At 46.9% G+C, this 20756-nt stretch overlaps 1 protein-coding gene across 1 annotated transcript in view; it reads left to right on the top strand.

Annotated features, from left to right (window-relative positions):
• The window catches only part of CDYL2 (chromodomain Y like 2), a 171160-nt gene extending 151239 nt beyond the window's left edge, over positions 1-19921 (top strand). The window contains exons 5-7 of the mRNA XM_037145184.2: positions 5421-5631; positions 8049-8192; positions 13115-19921. Coding sequence (XP_037001079.1) covers positions 5421-5631; positions 8049-8192; positions 13115-13273 — 514 coding nt within the window. The 3' untranslated portion in view covers positions 13274-19921. The remainder of the gene's footprint in view (positions 1-5420; positions 5632-8048; positions 8193-13114) is intronic.
• The last annotated feature ends 835 nt before the right edge of the window (positions 19922-20756 follow it).

Below are 20756 nucleotides of genomic sequence, written 5' to 3' on the forward strand. Positions count from 1 at the left end.
AGAAGGAGCGCTTTTCCCCGGGGCGTCAGGGAGCCTCAGGCCACAGGTTAGATAGAGGTCTTCCAGGCGCTCCCACCTCACTGCACTGTGGCACGGTTGCACAGAGGCCGATTCCCACGTGTCTGCGGGAGGCTTCCAGGGGGTGCAGAGTCTCCAAGAGATGACATGGGGTCTCCAAGAAGTGACCTCACGTGCAGGGTTCTGAGTCCCAGTTCAGGGCGATGCACCCACTGGAGTCTGTGCTCCAAAACAGCTGTGTGCTTCTTGCCGCGGAACTCTTGCCAAAAGAGACGTGAAAAGCCCGAACACTGTTAGTGGAAAAAGCATCCCTACATTGGGCTTCATGCAGCTTTGGGCTCCCTGGGTGCAGACAGCCCTGGCCATGTCCACAGTGCTTTGTTCTCTGCCCCAACTCAGCTGCTTTGTCACGTGGTGGCGGGAGCAGCAGAGTCCCCATGAAGCTTCCTTCTTTGTTTACGGGACCATCAGAGCTGGGGGCCCATCTCTGCAGCTGAGGACCACTTTGGCCGTAGTCTTCGGCTGGTTTCTGAATTTCTGTGGAGGCACTGGCTGGATTTCCAGAGGCTCCAAATTTGAGGGGATGCTCAACACATTAGCTCACCTCTGGAGAAACGTGGCCTGTGGAATTCAGACATTTGCCATCTTGTCAGGAAGGTGAGTTTCTCTTAGCAGAGCGGAGGGAGAGATAGCCAGGGAAATTCTTCCAGATGCTTCAAAGGGAGCAGAAGCTCATAGTGCATGAGCTGCCTGGGACACACAGGAGGGAGGAGGAGCAGGGATGTCCCCCTGAACACTGGTTCTCAGCTCCAGAAGCACAGAGACTCCCCAGAAAGCTTTGCAAAACCCAGCTGCTCGGCACCACTCCCAGGAGATTCCGAATTAATGAGCATGGGTGGGGCCAGCACGTCTTTCGTTTTAAAGTTTCCTCCATTGTTCAGATATGCAGCCAGGATTGAGGTCCTTATTTTTATGCAAGAAAAGAAAGGTGGCTGTAAGAGAAGAGGGTGAAGAGGAAGGTGATGGAAGGGACAAGAGAGGGCGAGGAGCTTCAGGAGAGGATGGATGGGATGCAGACCGTAGGGCCTTGTAGAACAGTGTGCCCACGGGGCAGACAGTGACCGTGGCTTGTTCATCATCTTCAAACATAGGGAGGGCCCCGCTGCACCCACTCTGCAGTGTTCTCTCTAGCAGCCACAACTCCAGGGTTTGGGACCCAACGTGGCAGAAAAGCATTTCTCAGAGAACTTTCTGCAGCTTTCCAAGGAGGCATCATGAGCAAAGGGCACTGTCGATAACTGAGTTTGGGCCACGCCGGAAGTTCTGTTCCTGCTCGTGCAGATTTTTCCCGGCATATTAACGTATTTACCGTCTGAAGAGTTTCTTGGGAAAGGACTTTGTTAAATATCGAGCGTGGCTGAAACACAGTTTACCCATAGAACCTTGTAACCTACTGACATCCCTTGCGATTCTCTTGGGACATGCATGCTCTCGGCTGGGCTGACCTCCAGGAGGATCCAAGCACACCACACGGCCACTGGCCACCACTCCCACCCCACTCTCACCCTCATCATTTCCTAAATAAGGTGTGTGCATGCATGACCCGGTACACTGTGTTCACTCTGCAGATGTTTGTTAAATGAACTAGAAGATGTGGGAAGAGCTCAAATGATTCATTCAGCAGAAGTCTCTCTCCAGGACCCAAACAAAGCTGTCTGCCCCACCCTGAAAGAGGGGCTGCCCTCTCCTGAACTCCTCACAGGTGCTGCGAAGGTCCATTGGCAGGTTGCTGGGATGAAGAGCAATCAGACAACCCACGTGCAATACCTGGCCTGTTATTGGCACATACGTACTTAGAATAGATGTAAAGAATTATTTTCATGTTACTCTCAGCCACAAATTTTAGCTAAGCCTGGGTCAGACGAAGGTGTGGGCTCCTAGCGTACCCCTATGGGGGCCCCAGGGTGACCATCACTGCATGTATCTGATGCTTACAGCTGACTTGGTTCTGAACTTTGGCAGTGGGAGGGCTCTGGTTAAAAGGAATGCATAGCTGGGTCACAAAAGAAATTCTAGTCGCTCCCGGTGAAATCCAGACACCCCAGTGAGTAGAATCTTGCTTCTGAGTCTCCTTTAGGCCAGGAGAGTGGCTCACAGGCCACTCAAAGTGGAATGAAAGCTGCGTCTACCCTCCCAGCAGCACTCGTGGGCTCCCCTGTGTCAGGTGCTGTGCCGGTGCCCTGGGCGGATCATCTCACGTAATTCTCAGGTGGCCTGTGGGGGCCATGCCACCGACTTCCCCATTTTCCAAGTGGAAAAATGAGGCTGCAGAGACTGTAACACATCCAAGATCTCACCCCTAGTTAGGGGCAGAGTTGAGACTTGACCCCAAGTCTTTCAGATCCCAAAGTTCCTGGTCCTTCTGTGATCCCAAAGAACAGTCCAGCAGCTCCGGCAGGCAGAAGCCTTAGGACCCGGGCTGGGTGGAAGAAGCTTCAGGGGCTGGGGTCTGTGTGGCGGACTTGGCTGTGTGGGAGAGGGGAGCCATCGCCCCAGTGCAGCCCCAACACCAGACTCAGGATCAGATATCTGAGCAGCAGCATCTGTAATGCAATATCCTGTTTGCTATCTGGCTTCTGTATCCTCTGGGCCCTTGTGATAGAGATCTGTTTGAGGTGAGAGGACGAGGATGGGGAGACGTCTGTGCATCATCTTTTTATACCAAGGAAATGAACTGCTCGGACTGCCAGAGCTAGGGGAGGGGTGGAACCTTGCTCACTTAGTTCCCTTAGCCCTGCTCCGGGTTCCTTGTTGCCATTGTACAGAGCTCAGGTTGGAAACCACAGAGTGAAAGGCTCTGGGGTCTTGAAGGGGAAGCTTCCAGAAGGTCATGGGGGCTGAGGTAAATTCCCGAAGGAGAGTCCCATGGATGACAGAGCAGAGTGAACGTGCGTGTCAGAGAGGCCACAGGAGGTCACAACAGGATGGTGTCTGGGTACAGAGGGACCCTCTTTATTGAAAATGTCCAACAGAGGCCAGAGATTGCGTTCTTGGGATGCTGGTGGGGGGGGAGGAATTCTATACCAAGTGGAAAATTTGGTTCAGTGACTCTTGAAGTCCTTCTCACTCTGAGATCCAGCGTCCTTTCCTGTGCGAGGGTCTTTAGGAATGGAATGTCTGTCAAAAAGCGCCCAAACCCTGCGTGTGGTTCCAAGGAATCCTGCAAAGAAGCTCCATGTCCCTACAGACTCCGAACTGCATTTGGTAAAAGCGCTTGTTAAAACCAATGACGGAGGCTGTCACGGTAGGAAGCCGAGCCAGGAAATGGAACACCAGGATGCCTGGAACGCCGAGATGAGGGGGCCATGGTGCCGGCACTCCCGCTTTGCAGCAGTGTCCTTTTGGGGTCAGCTGCAGGGGGCCAGCAATCCGTCGTCTACTCACAGAGTCCTGTGGGCGTGAGGAAATGTGATGTCTCAAGCCTGGGTCAAGGGGTGTAATTTCATGAAGACATAGGGGTCACAAGTCACCTCAACCCCAGTGAATTAAGAAGTCTTCTCCCAATTGAATTCAATCCCACCATATCACCACGATACCCACATATTTTGGTAAGAATTGGGGGGAATGGTAACCATTGCTAAGGGATGTACCAGTTTGACATTTGTGTTAGTTAATTATTAGCTGCTGTAACAAATGAACCCCAAGTACATACCATGGCTGAATTGTGATAGAAATTTACTTCTAGCATACATGAACCTAAAACAGATGTTACTCATCAGCCCATGGCTGTCCTCCAAGTGGTGACTCAGAAACCCAGATTCCCTCTATCTTGTGGCTCAACAGATGTCTTCTGAGGTTGCCATGAAAGGGCCGGGAGGGCCGCATGGTGGGGAGTTGCCGTGCACCAGGCCTGGAAGTGTGCATGTGGTTTCCACTCATATTTCTTCGCCTGGCACTTGGTTACATGGCCACAGCCAGTTGCTGAGAAATGTGTTCTGGCTATAGACTCTGGAAGAAGAGAGAGGGAGGGATCAGGCCTGGTGATGAAATAGTATGTCACTGCCACACATCTGCAGTCTTTGCTCTTATTCTGGGAAAATCCTGTATCTATTCAACAGCTATTGACTGAGTGTTAATTGCAATATGTATGGAGACCAAGCAATGCACAAGGCAGACCTGTGGGTTTTCTTAAGGAACTGGAGGGGAGGAGAATTCAAAAACAAGTAAGCACAGAAGCGATTAGGATTACTGCAAATTGCGAGGGTGATTTCCAAGAACTCTCAAAAGGTCCGTGCAGCTCCTGCACAGAGAGCAGGGGTGTGTGAGACACGAGATAAGCCTGGAGAGGTGAGCAGAGGCTGGAGTTGGCATTTGATTCTCGTGAGTTCTCAGTAGGTTCCAGTCTGTCACCTGAGAATAATGAAGGGGGTGGGCTTTCCTAGACATCTTGGATCTTCCCCCATGTCCAGATTAGTATTAAAATTGTATAGGTCTTAAATAGCAAGTAGGGGGGAGGCAAAAAGCACAAAAGGTAAGGGAAGTAGAGGTTCTTTTGGGTGGCTCTGCATAATAGATAAGGATGCGGGCTATAGCCTTGCTCAGTGCAGAAGGTCGGGGAGATAAAATATTGCCTAATCCTGTAGCCATGATTCCAGATGCCTCCTGCCTCCAGGGGAGCCCAGCACCTTTCCCCAGTGTTGATCGGAGTCACCCGAACACATAGACCCTCATCAGCATTTTGGAACCACCCTTGAGGATCCATCATCCCTTCAGGTGAAGCCAAACCAGACAATCCTGGTTTGGAAAGAAATCTTAGGTGGCATCAGTCCCCACCAGTGCCCGCCATCGGAAGCTTGAATTCTCATCCAGAGTTAACACTGAGCTGAAATTATCCCCAACAATGAGGAATTTGCACCTCCCAAAGCCACCCACTCCGCCTTCGGCCAGTGCCGGTGGAGCATTCTCTCACTCCTTGGGTTCCTGTATCCCGCTTTGTAATACCCTTCTTTCGGTTCCAGTTCTGGCTCTGTTTCTGGGTCTCAGCATTCAGGTCATCTTCCTTGGGGTGTTTACCGTTTGTGAATATCCAGGGAGCGGAAGGACAGGGGGACTGGTGCCGTGTTGGCACAGTGGGCGTGACCCGGGGCCGGACATGTGATTACCTCAGTAAGTCCCTTCTGAAAATCTGGCACCAACCTCTGAGGGTGCCAGGCCTGTGCCGGCAACTCAGTGGCCCAGCATCTGGGAGAATGAGACCCTTGCCTGGCGCCCACTCTTCTCTGAGGACACGTAGGTGCCTCACAGCACCTGGGGAAGCTCTTTCAGCCTCGGTGCCGTCAAAGGCATCAGATGGTCTCCACAGGCCTGGACACCTGTTACAGAGGATCTTCTCTTTTCCCCAGGGACTTTGTGAAGGCCTTTATCCAGTTTAAGAAGCCCATCGTGGTGGCGATCAACGGGCCCGCCCTAGGCCTGGGTGCCTCCATCCTGCCCCTCTGCGACATCGTGTGGGCCAGTGAGAAGGCCTGGTTTCAGACCCCCTATGCCACCATCCGCCTCACGCCTGCTGGCTGCTCCTCCTACACCTTCCCCCAGATCCTGGGTGTCGCGCTGGTAAGCCTCCTCGTAAGCAGGCAGAGCGGTGTTCGAGCAAAGTCCTAGAATCCTTTGTAGGCTGTGGTCAGATTCTGCAACCACCAGTGGTCAGAAGCAAGTCTGGGCAGGGGTGAGTCCTAACAGCTCAGAAAGCACTCACTGGGGCCAGTGCTTGACAGCCATTAACTCAGTTCATCCTCACCACAGCCCCGTAAGGTAGTACTGCTGTTAGCCACTCTTGACAGATGTGGAGACTGAGAATAAGGTTAAGTGAGTTGTCTAGGGTCACACAGTGGTGATGGAAACTGTGGAGTGTGAACACAGATTTTATGCTCTGGGCCAATATGCTATCAAATAGAGCCCACCTCTGATGACTGAGTCTGAGATCAGCGCCACCAGGACCTGGGAGGGTGCCCTGAGTGTGGTTGGTGTAGTAGGTCTGTGAGGTGGCCTCCTGAAGTGGCTTCTTTGTGGTGCAGGCTTCACCAGGGTCTGCTCGGGCTGTTTGCCAGCTTCTCCCCGGGGCTGCTGGGAGATTTCTGCCTGTAGATACTGGTGGTCCTGGGGGACCCCAGAAAACTACCAACAAATCATGACACGGAAGCCAGGGCCAAGCCCCACAGGGAGCAGGTTGGAGGAGGCTCCCTGCAGCGGCACTGGGTGAAAGGATGGGAGCCCCGTCCCACCACTTCTGTGCGCTGCCTGTCCGATGGCGGCGCAGGACAGGAATAGCAACTAAGACCAGCGGAAGTTATCCTCCACTCTCACACCCTCCGGCACCACCTCCCCAGCACCACCTTCGTGCAGCAGGGCCTGGGGGGGCATGGGGTGGGGGACAGATAAGGCCATTCAGATTCAGCAACTCACTCAGGGGTGCTTTCCGCTGCTCGGTCTCACTGGTGGCAGAAAAATGAGGCAGGCAGGGAGCCCAGGAAGCAAACACTTTCCCTTTTGATCTCAGCCACTGTGCTCTACCCAAGCTTGGTGCCACTCCAGGTCCTCCCCATGCTCTGTGGTCACAAAAATGTTAACATCGTACAGTCTTATCTCTTTCTGTCTTTCATTTCAATCATTTCTGAAACTCCAAGAATGTGCTGATTGAGACAAGTTCTTGCAGACTGTGTCCTGTTTGGCTCCTTCTACTGAGTACCTTCCTTTCATTTCTCCTGAGACAGAGCTGTTTCTGAATAAGTAAAACGACATATACGTTTGTCTTCTGATCTCTCACCAAATGTATGCTGTGGGCTATGACTGATCTGATCAGTTTTCCTCCTCCAACACGAAAGATTGTCCTTTGGGTCATCATGACCCGTCAGTGACAACCAGGACAAAGGGGGAAGCTGCACATAGATGCAGATGCTCGGAGAGCTGGGCATTTCAGCGTCGGTCTGAGAGGAGAGCATCGGCCGAGGGCAGGAAACGGGCAGGTTAGGGAAGGGGTTGTCTGCCCTGTGAAGGAGGCAGGCACTCCTCCTGGGAGAGATAAGGACCCTGTCACATGGCCGTGACCATTATGCCCTAATTATCAGTGTAAGAGTCACCTGTTGGTAAGTTTCAGCGGTGATAGCACTGTGTTCTGTCTGGGCCTAGGACCTTATCCACGTAGGTCCTCCCAGAACATGTGTGACGGCTATGAACTTCAAAGCAAAAGGAAATTCTTTGGGGAGTGGGACACAGAGGAGCCCTCAGGAGGTGGGGGGCATTTTCCACCTTTCCAGACAGGACAGTGCCCGTGCACAGCCCTGGGCCACTGGGCGAGATGCTCCTCTCTCTGTTGCTCTTACAGTGTTATGCAAGACCTTTCTGGCTGCCAGTGATGGAAACACTTTGACTCAAGGGTCGGGGGAGAATAATGATTTCCTTAACTGACAAGTGCAGAAGTGGAATGTCCCTTGAGGGTGATGAGTCCAGGAATTCAAGAACTGTCAGTACTCTTGTTCTTCATTCCTTCCTTCTATGTGGACCTGCATGTCCCCAGAGTGGGGACACAGCAGTGGGTGGCCCTGAGCTTCCTGACTTTAGCCTGCAACCAGGGAGGGAGAAAGATTCTTCCCCATCATCTCCAGTTTGGAAACCTCAGAGAGAGCTTTCTTATCTAGGGAATGTCACCTGTCCAACCCTGGGCCAGTTGTCATGCATCGTGGGAACACAGCTGGAGTATGCGTCCACTCCTGTGGGTTTGCTACCAAACGAGGTGGTGGCAGGGAAGGGCAGGGTATTGGGCAGATGAAGCCACAGTAGGTACATGGCTTCTTTTGGAAATGTGCTTAAAGCTTTGGGCCCTCTGCTCAGAAAGACACACATGGACACAGATCTTTGCTTGTAGCCCCCAAAGTTTATTGGACCCCAGTTACACTTAAATGTACCAAGCCCAAGCGTTGCTGACATGACAGGCGCTCAGGCCTCTCAGCCTTCCCCTGCCTTCGCTTTTTCAGGCCAACGAGATGCTCTTCTGTGGGCGGAAGCTCACTGCCCAGGAGGCGTGCAGCAGAGGGCTGGTGTCCCAGGTCTTCTGGCCAACCACGTTCAGCCAGGAGGTCATGTTGCGGGTCAAGGAGATGGCATCCTGCAGTGCGTTGGTGAGTTCCTGTGTCTTTTTGTGCTTGTCATTGCAATAGACCCATTTTGTAGGTGAGGGCAACGAGGCTAACAGGGACTAACTGACACCAAGGGCCATGCAGGGAGTACATGAGAGGCCCTGTGTGATTTAACAGGTGCCTCATCTCCACGTTGAGAGCTTAAATCCAGTGGGAGATGGCCAGCATTGTTAGGTATTCTCCATCATCTTCAGCTGAAAAGCCTCACACGAGAGATTTATACTCTGGGGAAGAATGCACTGCCTTAAAAGAAAGTACTTAACACACCCAAAACACACAACAGCTATAGTTTTCAAAGAAACAAGAGGCAAAGGCAAATAAGGGCGAAGTGTATTAAACCAGCCAGGAGACAAGAGGAAGCAGCCCACACTGTCCTTGTATGTCTCCTGCTCACTGAACACTTGGCACATTGAAACATCGCCATTTGACTCTGAAGACACACTGAAAAACAGATAAATAAATGACACCACCTCAGAAGCACCGACTTTTAATTAAGTGTTGATTTTATCTCATAAAAGTCACTCCGTGCACACTATGGAAATATCCTGTTGAGTGGTGGAGAGGAGGCTGTTCCCGCAACCCCAGGGCCGGCTGAGGAAATGAGAAAAGCACTTTGGTAGAATAAGGCCGGGGGACTCTTTCTGTGCTGAGGTTAAGGAGCCAGGCCTGTGCCCTCCCTTCCTTCTCCCTGTCCATCCTGAAGCCCCACCCGCTGTTGTGCCTCTCCTGATTCGACTCGTCAGCCTTTATTGAGCACTTACTGTATGTAAATGCTACTCCCTGGAAGCCTACCTGTACCATTGATGATGACAGGTGGGGATAGTCCTGCAACGTTGATAAACAGTTATTATGGAGTCTGTGTGGATTCCCTTTTAATCTTCCCAATGATTCCAGTGACCGACTCATCCCCATTTGCCTGGAACTCTCCTGGTTTTAGCACCAAAAAATCCTATGTTCCTGGGAAACCTCCTTGTTCTAGGCAGATGGGGATAGTGGATGACCCTAGAGGCAGCCTCACAGGCAGGCAGAAATTTTTAAAAATATTTTCTTATTAAAATATGTTTGACATACAATATTATAGTAGTTTCAGGTGTACAAGGTAGCGATTCTACATTTCTATACCATATGATGTAAGATTGATTCTACATTTGATTCTGCATTTCTATACCATATCATCACAGTAAGTCTGTCCACATACAAAGTTACTGCAATGTTATTGATTATTCCCTGCACTATACAGGACACCCCCTGACTTACTTATTTTGTAACTGGAGGTTTGTACCTCTTATCCCCCTTCGCTTTTCTCACCCACTTGCCTAGCCCTCCCCTCTGGCAGCCATCAGTCTGTTCTTTGTGTCTATGAGTCCATTGCTGTTTTGTTTTGTTTGTCCTTTGGGTTTTATACTGTTTTTATTTTTCAGTTAAAGTTGGCATTCAGTATTATTTTTATATTAGTTTTAGGTGTACAGCATAGTGATTAGACATTTATACAATCTTTGAAGTGATTCCTCTGATAATTTGAGTACCCACCTGGCACAACACACAGTTATTGCAGCATTATTGACTGTATTTTCTATGCTGTACTTTACATCTCTGTGCCGAGTTTGTGATGACCAATTTGTACTTCTTAACCCCCTCACACTTTCAACCCAGCCCTCAACCCCTCCCATCTGCCAGCTATCAGTTTGTTCTCTGTATCTGTGAGTCAGTTTCTGTGGTGTTTGTTCATCTTATTTTTTAGATTCCACTTAGCACAGATACCCCTCTGTGTCCACATATGTTCTTGCAAATGGTAAGACTTTATTCTTTTTATTGCTGAGTAATATTCCATATGTGTGTGTGTGTGTATGTCATCTTTGTTATCCATTCACTGATGAAAACCTAGGTTGCTTTCATATCTTGGCTGTTTTAAATAATGCTGCAGTGAACATAGGGTTGCATATATCTTTTCGGATTAGTGTTTCCTTTTCTTTGAATAGATGCCCAAGTATGGAATTGCTGGGTTGTATGGTAGTTCTGTATTTAATTTTTTGGAGGAATCTCCATACTGTTTTCCATAGGGGCTACACTAATATATGATCCAACCAACAATGCATGACGGTTCCCATTTTACCACATCCTTACCAACACTTAATTGTTGATTTTTTGACAAAAGCCATTCTGATTGGTATGAAGTGATATCTTATGGTTTTGATTCACGGTTCTCTGATAATTAGTGATGTTGAGCATCTTTTCACATGTCTTTTGGCCCTCTGTAGGTCCTCTTTAGAGAAAGGTGTTTTTGGGTCCTCTGCCCCTTTTTAATTGGATTGTTTGTTTTGTGCAGGGGGATGTTAAGCTGTTTGAGTTCCTTATATATTTTGAATATTAATCCCTTATCAGATGTATCATTTGCAATTATCTTCTCCTATTCAGTAGGTTGTCTTTCTATTTTTTTTTTTTTTTACTGTGCAAAAGCTTTTTAGTTTGATGTAGTTTCATTTGTTTGTTGTTGCTTTTGTTGTCTTTGCTCAGGGAAACATATCCCCCCTAAAAAAATCTAAGACTGATGTCAAAGAGTTTACTACCTATGTTTTCTTCTAGGAGTTTTATGGTATTGAGTTTATTTTTGTATATGGTGGAAGAAAGTGGTTCATTCATACTCATCTTTTGCACGTATTGATCTAGTTTTCCCAAAACCATTTACTGAAGAGACTCTCATTTCCCCATTATATAGTTGCCTCCCTTGCTGTGGAGTAATTAACCATCTAATTGTGTGCCTATTTCTGACTCTCTATTCTGTTCCATTGATGTGTTTTTCTGACACTGCTGTACTGTTTTGACTACTATAGCTTTGTAGCATAGTTTGACATCAGGGAGCACGATACTTCCCACTTTGTTCTTTTGTGGGTAATGTTTCGGATTATTGTTCTAGTTCTGTGAAAAATGTCATTAGTATTTTTATAAGGACTGTATTAAATCTGAGGATTGCTTTGGGTATTATGGGCCTTTTAACAATATTAATCCTTCCAATTTATGAGCATGGTGTATCCTTCCATTTATTTGTGCCTTCTTCAGTTTCTTTCATCATCGTCTTATAGTTATCAGAATAAAGGTGTTTAATCTCCTTGGTTAAATTTATTCTTACGTATTTTATTTTGGATGCAATTATAAATGGGATTGTTTGCTAATGTATAGAAACACAACCTATTTCTGAATATTAATTTTGTATTCTGCAAGTTCACTGAATTCACTGATTAATTCCAACAGTTTTTGGTGAGGTCTTCGGGGTTTTCTATATACATCAGGCCATCTGCAAATGATGGTATGAGTTAGCGCACGAGCCCGAAGACCCATAGGGAGGTTAGGCGGCAAGGTGGTGGTGTGAGCAGGAGCACAGGGACGAAGTGGAAAGGAGGGTAGGGGGCAGGCCTCAGCACTCCACTGAGAGGAGTTTGGTGTTTGGGCAATGGAGATTTTTAGGTGAAACCAGCTGTTAAAATAATACAGTGAGAAAATCTCACCTGTCAACAGTTATGAATTCAGGAACTTTGGGTTGATTTGCCCAAGAAAGGAATTCTTGGGTGGAAAGAGGCAGTCTTGGTCTTCCAGCCCGTTCTCACCACCTGTTAACCTTCAGCTTAACCTGAAGAATAAGATCACTGCCTCTTTCTAGCCTCCTTGAGCAAGGGAGCTCATGTCTTGCTTTTTTCTGTTTGAACACGCACTGGGAGAGGGTAAACTGAAGCTCTGACATCAGCAGAGGGTGGTGGAGGCCAATGGAAGGGTGCTTGGTTGCCGCACTTCTGCACTGAGCCTCTGCCAGAGTGAGGCAGCAGCGCTGCCTGTTAGAATCAGCCAGACGTTCGCACGCAACATCCATCAGGCAGCTGTGGGCAGCTTTACCGAGTGTAGGTCCTTCCTTTGTAATGTGGAGGCTGCCTATTCGTGGAGCTGTCATCAGCAGGAAAAAGTACTTCTTGCAGACCTTATTGTTGAATGGTGATTGTAGTGGCATTGTTATTATTACTACGATCACTACAATTGTTATTATTCATTACTGTGATTATTGCTGTGGTTATCACTGCATTATTAATGTTGCTGCTGTAATTCCAGCTATACTACTATACTATTATTAGTATTGTTACCATTGTCACTACCATATTACTAACATTACTACTACTCCTGTAATAAGGTCACTATTAATGCTATAATCGCTGCTATAATGCTATAGTATTATTAGTATCATCACCATTATCACTACTATATCACTAACATTATCACTCCTTTAATAACATTACTACTACTATTACTTCTACAATACTGTAGTATTACTATTATTGTTACTCTCTTATTACTCATTGCTACAATCCTTGTAATTATTACTACTCATTATTACAATGACTGCTATGCTACTATTATCACTACCGCTCTTACTACTAAGCTTGAGTGAGAGGCATTGCCATTGGGATAGCTCCTATGGATGCTCGGACAACCATTAGTTCATTCATTATCTTACTCTGTGATCCCAGCCATCCTTGTCTTAGGTATCATTACTCTTACTTCACAGATAATGAAAATGAAGCACAGGGAGGTGAAAGTAGCCTTTCCTAAACTTTTTCATGACTCCCATAGAAAATGATACTGAGTTTATGTCACCCTTGGGTAAAAGCCAAAGCTCTTGCAGTTGGGGGTGACATGGGTCCCACTCAGCCATCCCAGGGACTGTGGGTTCATCCTCATGGCATGTCTGGAATCCATCCTGGATTGCTGGGGACATGGGTCTAGGAAGCCCCAGACTATAGTAGGCAGCCTCCTCTGGCTTTGGGCTTTGCAAGGTTAACCAGTGCGGCCTAGGCCAAGTACGTTCTTCTGGAGTGGAGTCCCTGGTGCCTAGCTAACCAGGCGTGTGCATTTCCCTTCAGGTATTGGAGGAGTCAAAATGCCTCGTTCGGAGCTTCCTGAAATCAGTGCTTGAAGATGTGAACGAGAAGGAATGCGTCATGCTGAAGCAACTCTGGAGTTCCTCCAAAGGCCTGGATTCCCTGTTCAGCTACCTGCAGGACAAAATTTACGAAGTCTGACGGGCCTCGGCTTACTTGCCCCAGTGGTCAAGGGCACCCGACCTCCAGCTTTGCCCTGGGTTTCAGAAATTGGAGCCCACTGTAAGCCTGGCCAAGGAGTTTGTCAAGGTGTCTCTATACCTAGGGTGTGTTCATTTCCTTGTCTTCTTTGGTTGTTGTTCATTGGTTTGATTTTGTGTAACAGATGGAAACTGCAGCACACTTGGCCTCCCCCTTGTCCCTACCCCAACTGGCTAGAGAGCTATTGAGGGCTATATCTTCCCAGGCCTCTTCCAGGTACCGTTCTGTTCCCACTTGCTGAAATGCTCCATCCCGGTCCAGGGGAGGGAAAGACCAGTTTCCCTGTTTTTCTGACTCAGACTGTGTCTACACAGTGCCTCTGATTTGGAGACTTGGCTCTCCTGGTCTCTGGTTAAGTGCAGATCTGGTAATGGGAGACAATCCATCTGGGGCAATTTCCAGGCTGATGAGTGAAGCGCTGCGGGTAGAGCCAGCCTGTCTCCTCTCTGATGCAAATCCGTGTGACTTTGAGGGCTCGGTCTTAACACCCAACTGAGTGATTTACAAACCCAGATATTGTACATCTAGGAATGTTTTGTTAAATATATATTTTTAAAACAATGTAAGCGGAAATTCTGATAATTTATGTGTATTATATGTAAAGCTAGTTTTGCAAAACATAAACTCCTAGGAAATTTTTTTCTTTAATCAGACTTATTTAATTTATTTATTTTTGTTTATATATTATGATATCTGTCATTCAAACAGATATTATTTTCATACTGCCCTGGACCAAAATCCCGTATGAGGTTTGTACTGTTTGGTACATTCTAGCAATGAACCATGTAGACATAAAGTTCAGAGAGATAAAAATGGAAGAGTTTCCATGGATAAAAGGAATAGCTTGTACCAGATCCTCAGCTTGCGAAATGGTTCTCAAATTGAGTATTGTTCTGAGGAGAACCGCAGAGGAACTTTCTCTTCACTCTGCTGCCTTTAAGGAGGTAAAGGGGCCTCCAGCGTGATGGGGCTGAGACATCCAGTCCCTGATTGCGTGACACCAGGAAGAGGTGGGGAATAGGCCTCACCCAAGGGGTTGCACAGTGTCCAGAGTAAGACTTTCTTCTTTGGGGGTGAATGACTGAACTTTGATCTCAGAGTTCACTCCATCCATGTGGGCAGCCATGTCTGGTGTGGATTTCCAGGGATGTGGAAGGCATTTCCAGTCTGGTGGTCTGTCATTAGAAGGACTGAATCTTTCCATGTCCTGAAGCTCAGGTGACCTATCTTTTTGTTAGGTGTTTGCTCACAACGGGAAGCAATAACCAGGGATGAGGTCTCCTGCTCTCGGACCCCTGGGCTGCACAGGGACCCCAGCACCTAAATGTAGACCATCAACTCAAAAGTCTGTGGATTGGCTGTGGGGCAGGAGGGGTTGTGGTTTTGGTTGGTGAGGAGAAAGGTCAACATCAAGGTTAGAGCACCCAGAGAAAGATTCTTAGAGCAGGAGGGTTGTTCTATCACCATCACAACCCCTGAGTGTCCTCAGAGGCCCCTTTGCTCACCCGTCTTCCCTTGCCCTGAGTTAGTCACCAGTGACTCTTGACCTTGGAGAGAGTTGGGTGGAGCAGTGAGAGTTGGGCACAGCTGGGGGAGGGGCGGTGGACCAAGAAGAGGAGGGTCATTGCTCCGATTGGTCATGTACTTCTCTCTCTGGTCCTCTTTTCTCTTTTAAAGGTGACCAGATGCAATGGGCCAGGCAGATAAAAAGGATTCATGGTTCTGAGCTTTGTGTTTCAGAGGACACGTTGAGTGTCTGTACTACGGCTAGAGACATGGTCCTTTAGACAGTGAATCTGAAGTTTACCTGGACTCTTAATCCTTAAGATGGTCTTGGTTCCCTCTGTAGAAAGCCTTTCTACTTTGGACTTTCCCCCATGACTTCATGGGGCTTCTTCTACCTTCTTCTATCTCAGCCATGTTGGTCGTGGGGCCCAGCAGGGGACAACCACCTTGGCTGAATTCAGCCAGACGAAGATTAAAGCCCTGTGTGTCCTCCCCTTTGTCCATGTGGGATCTGCAGGCACTGCAGACCTAGACAATGGGGAGTTACTCTGGGGAAACACCTGCTTTTGCCCAAATCCACTTCGATTTTGTCTCTTCCTGGGAGAAAGCAAGTGTACGCTTTCCCAAAGTCCCTAGACAAACCGCCTTCTTGTGTGTTGTGGCAGGTAATCTGTGCAGCATTGCTAAACCCTTCAAAGAAAGAGACCCTTGCTTTCTGTTTACCTTCTAGGGGCAGATACATTGACCATAGAAGCAGTGTCAGGATTCATGTTGGAGGTGGAAGAGAATGTTTGGAAATTCCTTTCAATCAATGTCCATCTTGTTCCCTGTTGAAAGCAGAAATATTTTAGCTTTGGACATATCACAAATCCAAACTTCTCGACATTTCAAGGATCTCTGATGATAAGATAGGAATGTGAAACTTACCAAGGTGGAGTTCCTCTCGTTAACTCGTGGATTCTGCTTCTAACAGGAGGTGTTTCAAAAGCTGGTCTGTGTTTGGACTGTTTCCACATAGTCAGTTAGGGAAGGACACCCCACAAATTGGGCAGAAGTTGGCTGTTACCTACAGGGTAGACTGAACCTCTGAGTTTTTCACTTTCTGAGCAGTTGTTCTGATAATGTGCAGATGAAATCCAAATGACTTATAGCAAATAGAGTTGGGATGGAAAATGCCAGACCTGTGGGGTGTCAGAATTTGTCCTCATAGCCCTATATTCTTGATTTAGGGCTCAGGCTTTCACTTGTTCTCTTCTGTCCCAGCACCCTCTCTTTCTTTACCCATAGGACCCTTTCTTCACTCTGTCCCCTGCTCTGTCCCCACCCAACCCTACCCCACCCCACCCTGGGTCTGTCACTTCCTGGGCAGGTCTTTGAGGAATTGTGCCTGGTTTTAGCAGCCCCATCCTAGAATTACCTGTGCAGTTGGAAAAGAGCCGTGGGTGGGAAGTTAAGGCTACCTCCTTAGTCAGGGAACCTTACTAAGCCACAGGTGGTACACACAAGGCCCACGGGCCAAATCCGGCCCTCCATCTTGTTTCTACCTGGCGACAGCTGAGCTCTCGCTTAACTCTTAAGGAGTATTTACATTCATACAGTCCTCAAATTACATTCGGCCCTTTGAAGGCAACTTCGAGGCTGATGTGGCCCCCGGTGAGAATGAGTTTGACACCCCTTTTCTAGGCGGTCCACTCCTTGCCATCTTGTTAGCCACGCATTTGACCTCTCCTCCCCTCCCTGCTCGGATCCCTGGTGATTAGCACCAGCATCTCGTAGTGGACCCACTTGTGTTAACAGCCCCATTCCAAGAGGGCTTTTTGTAGAACGTGTTAAGATGGTCAGAGCTCTTCACCATTTGGAAGCCACAGGCTACTGCTGATGATGTGCCCACGTGTCTCTTCTGGCTTTGGAGTAATGTCTGTGGGTAAATACCATCAAAAATTACCCTCTAAGGATGAAATTGGATAGCTATGAGAAGGTAGTAGAGAATTGATTTAAAATGTTATTCTTGTTTGGTTTAGATTAAACTAGGAAATGTTCTCTCTGAAGCATGAAAATATGTTTGTTTTTCATATAAAGTTTAATATGAGGATGGCAAAATAATAGTCACAATAGACTTTGATCAATGCAACTGTATCTTTGAACACCCACATTTAAAAAATTAGCCTTGACTGAATGCCAAACTGCATTTCCCATTATTAACTGTTGGTTTAAAAAAATTTGTAAACTTTTTAAAATTTGAAATTTAGTTACATTAATGCAATTTTACAGTCTAGTTCCTGTGGAAACCTTTTTTTGAAACAAAGATAAACGAATAGAAACATCTTCAGATTTTCCTAAGTGAATATTTAAAATGCAGAATTGCTTTTCTTCTGTGTTTCTGTCTTCAGATACTTAGGTCTCTTGTATATATTAGTTTAGACACTCTCACTAATATACACAGTATTTAAGACTCTGAATGAGATTTCTTAAGTATTTTATTTTATTCTCTGTAAATGGTTTTGTATAATCTTTAAAAAATCTACACTTTGCCTTTGTAGATATTTAAGGGAAACCATTTGGGGGTTGTCTTGCATGTATATTTTTGTTGTAGATATGTGTTGCTTAGTTATTTCTGCAAATTTTGGTTGAAATGCTTACAGACTTTAATACAGTATATATTTTCAGAATATAAACTTTTATATTTCTGTGATAAGTTAGAATATGCGTTTTAGGCAATCTTTTCCATTAATATCACTCCCCCCCCACAAATAGCTTACTGGTTTGGTGCCAATGTGTTTCTTTCTTTTTTTTCCCCCCATTAGACTCTAATGCTCTTATATTGTTAGAGAGCAGGTTAATTTTTTTTCTTAAAGTATAATTTGAAAATGTGTTGCATTTGTGGATAAGCCTTACCATTAGGATCAGTAAATTTTCCAACCTTTGCAACTACATATGTAGTTTAAGATCTCCCCATAAATTCTCACTGTGTGGCAGTTGATGGAGTTTGTGAACAGAGCCTTAAGCTTGTTGCAAAAAAAAAAGGGTAATACGGGTTGTTTCTTCCAAGCAGTGCAAGCCATGTTGGTGGACCCAATGCAGTCTCTAGGTCATGGCTATTTAAAGAGCTTGGTTGAATTGATGGCCACAGGGGCCACAGAGGCACCTTGGTGATTGCCTTTGGCCATACACATGGACCAAGAACAGGTTTTCTTGAACCACCTTTGTACTCTTCACATGGTTTAGTCATGGTCACAGTGGGGATTGTTGGTCCATCATTTGTTCTGAACAAATGGCATTTCCTGCTCCTGACCTTGGCGGTTGACCCCAGGTTTCTTAGAGGTGACTTGGAAACATCCAGCCTGGCTGAGATCAGCATTCCTTGAGAGATGTTAATAAAGTTTACATGTGAGTCTTACTTGTGTAGACAATCTGAAGTCGATTTTGGTTACATAATCAGCATTCCCATGTGTCCTGAGCATCTTATCAACAAACTATGTGTGTTAAGCCATACCGAACCCGCGTTCAGCAGGGCAGAGGCAGACTAGATGCAGAACTACACATCGGCTGAGCCCGTCCGCCCAGGGCTGTTCAGATGGAGCTCATTGGTGGTGTGTCCACTGTGTTTGGGAACTAATAAAACCAATGAAAATTTAGACTTAAATTTTCTTAAAATGATGATTCCTTTCAGTTGGTCACACTTCCCATAGTTATCAGCTGATTTTCCTTATCAAGGATTTACAGATGATTTTGAGACCAAGGCTATAGTATGGGTGAAGTATTTGGTTCATCCTGAATAGCATTTATAATCTACCATTGACATGGAAATAAGCTCCAAATGTTTGCAGTATGTAGCAGTCAGAACAACTGACATCTAGTTTTCAGCTTCATCTCTGGCATGGTCCATCATGCCTTGTGAGCGCAACACCTGGCCTGCTGCTGGAGCTCAGTAAGGCAACTCAGGCGAGTTTGGAGGGTGTAGTTTTCCATCTAGTATTTAATTTGTCCCTGCGCCATTAGTCCCAGCTTGAAGTCATTTGCTGATGCCCATGTTGACTGGATTGTGAAAATATTGCCTTTCATAGAACCAAGGACCAAAGAATTTCATTATTTCAACAAAGCATGAGTTTTATAGATTATAGGCACATCTAGAAAGAGGTGTGCATGTTTCATGGCACAAAGAAGCTGCTCACGTCCATCAACCTCGTGCTGCCCTGGCTGGCCATGCACAGGGATGTTTTGTCACCTCGAGAAGGCTCTGAAAGATGAGTTTCTCAGATGGAAACGATCTCAGGTGGGTGTGTTTGCTGTGCAGCCCCAGCCTTTATCCATTATCACAAAAAGTGGAGGTCTGGCATTCTTCTGGGTTCTCTGACCAGTGTAGACCGCTCCATCTGAATAACTGCCTCCAGTGCGAGTTTTTCAGATGCGTCTACACTGAGCAGCAGCCTTGCAGTTGCTGAATTTCCACCTCCTTGTGTTCTACATCGACCCATTCCAATTCCTGGTTGACGTGAGAAGGATTTTCTTCAGTTCTCACACCAGATGATGCTCCATTCTCATTCACCATGAAATCATCAATCCGTTGACTGGTTGAGACATGATTGATGCTGAAGAAGTGGTATTCTAGTGGTAAGGCTTATTACCAAACTGATAATGAAGCAGGCTACCAAAAACTTGTCCAGCCCACCCGAGGAGTGTTTGGGTTTGATCATGGATGTAGCGCACACACCAAAATCCAAGGAGACCTTTGCAAATTAGGCTACTCATTTTCTTTTGCCAGGTTGTCATGGGAGAGTCTTGAACTAGTTCAGAATATTTGTAAGTATGAGTACTTCATAGAATTATCAAGCAGGTGCAGCTGACCCTTTCTCACCACGTTGTAAATATTTCCCGAGACTGGGTGCAGTACTGGGGGATAATAATCTTCTGATTTATCAACTGCTGACTGTCTAGAGCAAATTGTACACTCTCTTTGTGAATGGTCCTGTAACGTGTATGAACACATTTCTGGGTGCCTTAGAAGTTGTATTTTCATGTGTGCTAATATGCAGTATTTATACATTGTGAAAAGCTGCTTTGAATAAAAAGGTTGAAACTTTATCTGCATTTGCCTGTGTCCCCCCACCCCCCTTTGCAACCTGTGCATGAAATTCACAAACAGGGTATGTGATTTCTGAACAGAGAAAGTTTCTGGGGCCTCCAGGGGGTTGAGACACCTGATGCTTCTAGGTCGTGTCTGGGTTCCTGGGGAGCATAGGCCTGCCCACCCACGTCTGGCTTGAGGCTTCAGTTGTTCAGGCAGATAGTCACTGGGTGGCAACAGCTTGATTCCAGAGGACCCTGAAATGCGGGGCACAGGATTATTTTTTTAGAAGATTGAAATGATCATTCACTCCTTCCCCGGTGTGCCTGGGAGGTTTCCTCATACAGGGCTCCCTCCCCACTAGGGATAAACCTTCATGGAGTTCGAGCTCATACAACCCCAGCTGCTGTGCATGGCTAACAGTGATCTTCGTTACTATGGAATTATGCAAAGTCCTCCCACCTGCATGACCTCGTTGCTTGGATCATCACAACATGCTGAGGGCCCCTGGCTTCCAGAGCCTGGCTTCTGAGACTCCGCAGGGGCTGCAGAAAGAGAAAGAAGGAGTGTTTCGGGGGTTCACGGCATCGGAGAGTCCTGGGAAAGGGGTTGCACAAGGTCATTGTCTGCCCTTCCGCTCAGTACATCAGCTGTACTGAGCAGTCTGCTCTGTTTTGGGCAGTGCACAGCTGCAGAAAGGCACAGATTACTCAGCCCCTATTGTGAATGAGCTTGAGATCTGGAATGTAAGAAAGGTAGGTAATCCTGCCATGATTCTCGAACTGCTCACAATGCGGTACTGGAGGGAACGCCTTACACAACCACAGACACACTCAATCTACAAGGTGGTGC

Source organism: Artibeus jamaicensis, unplaced genomic scaffold (genome assembly GCF_021234435.1).
Source record: "Artibeus jamaicensis isolate MK-2021 breed Jamaican fruit bat unplaced genomic scaffold, CSHL_Jam_final contig_464, whole genome shotgun sequence".
Lineage (NCBI taxonomy): Eukaryota > Metazoa > Chordata > Mammalia > Chiroptera > Phyllostomidae > Artibeus > Artibeus jamaicensis.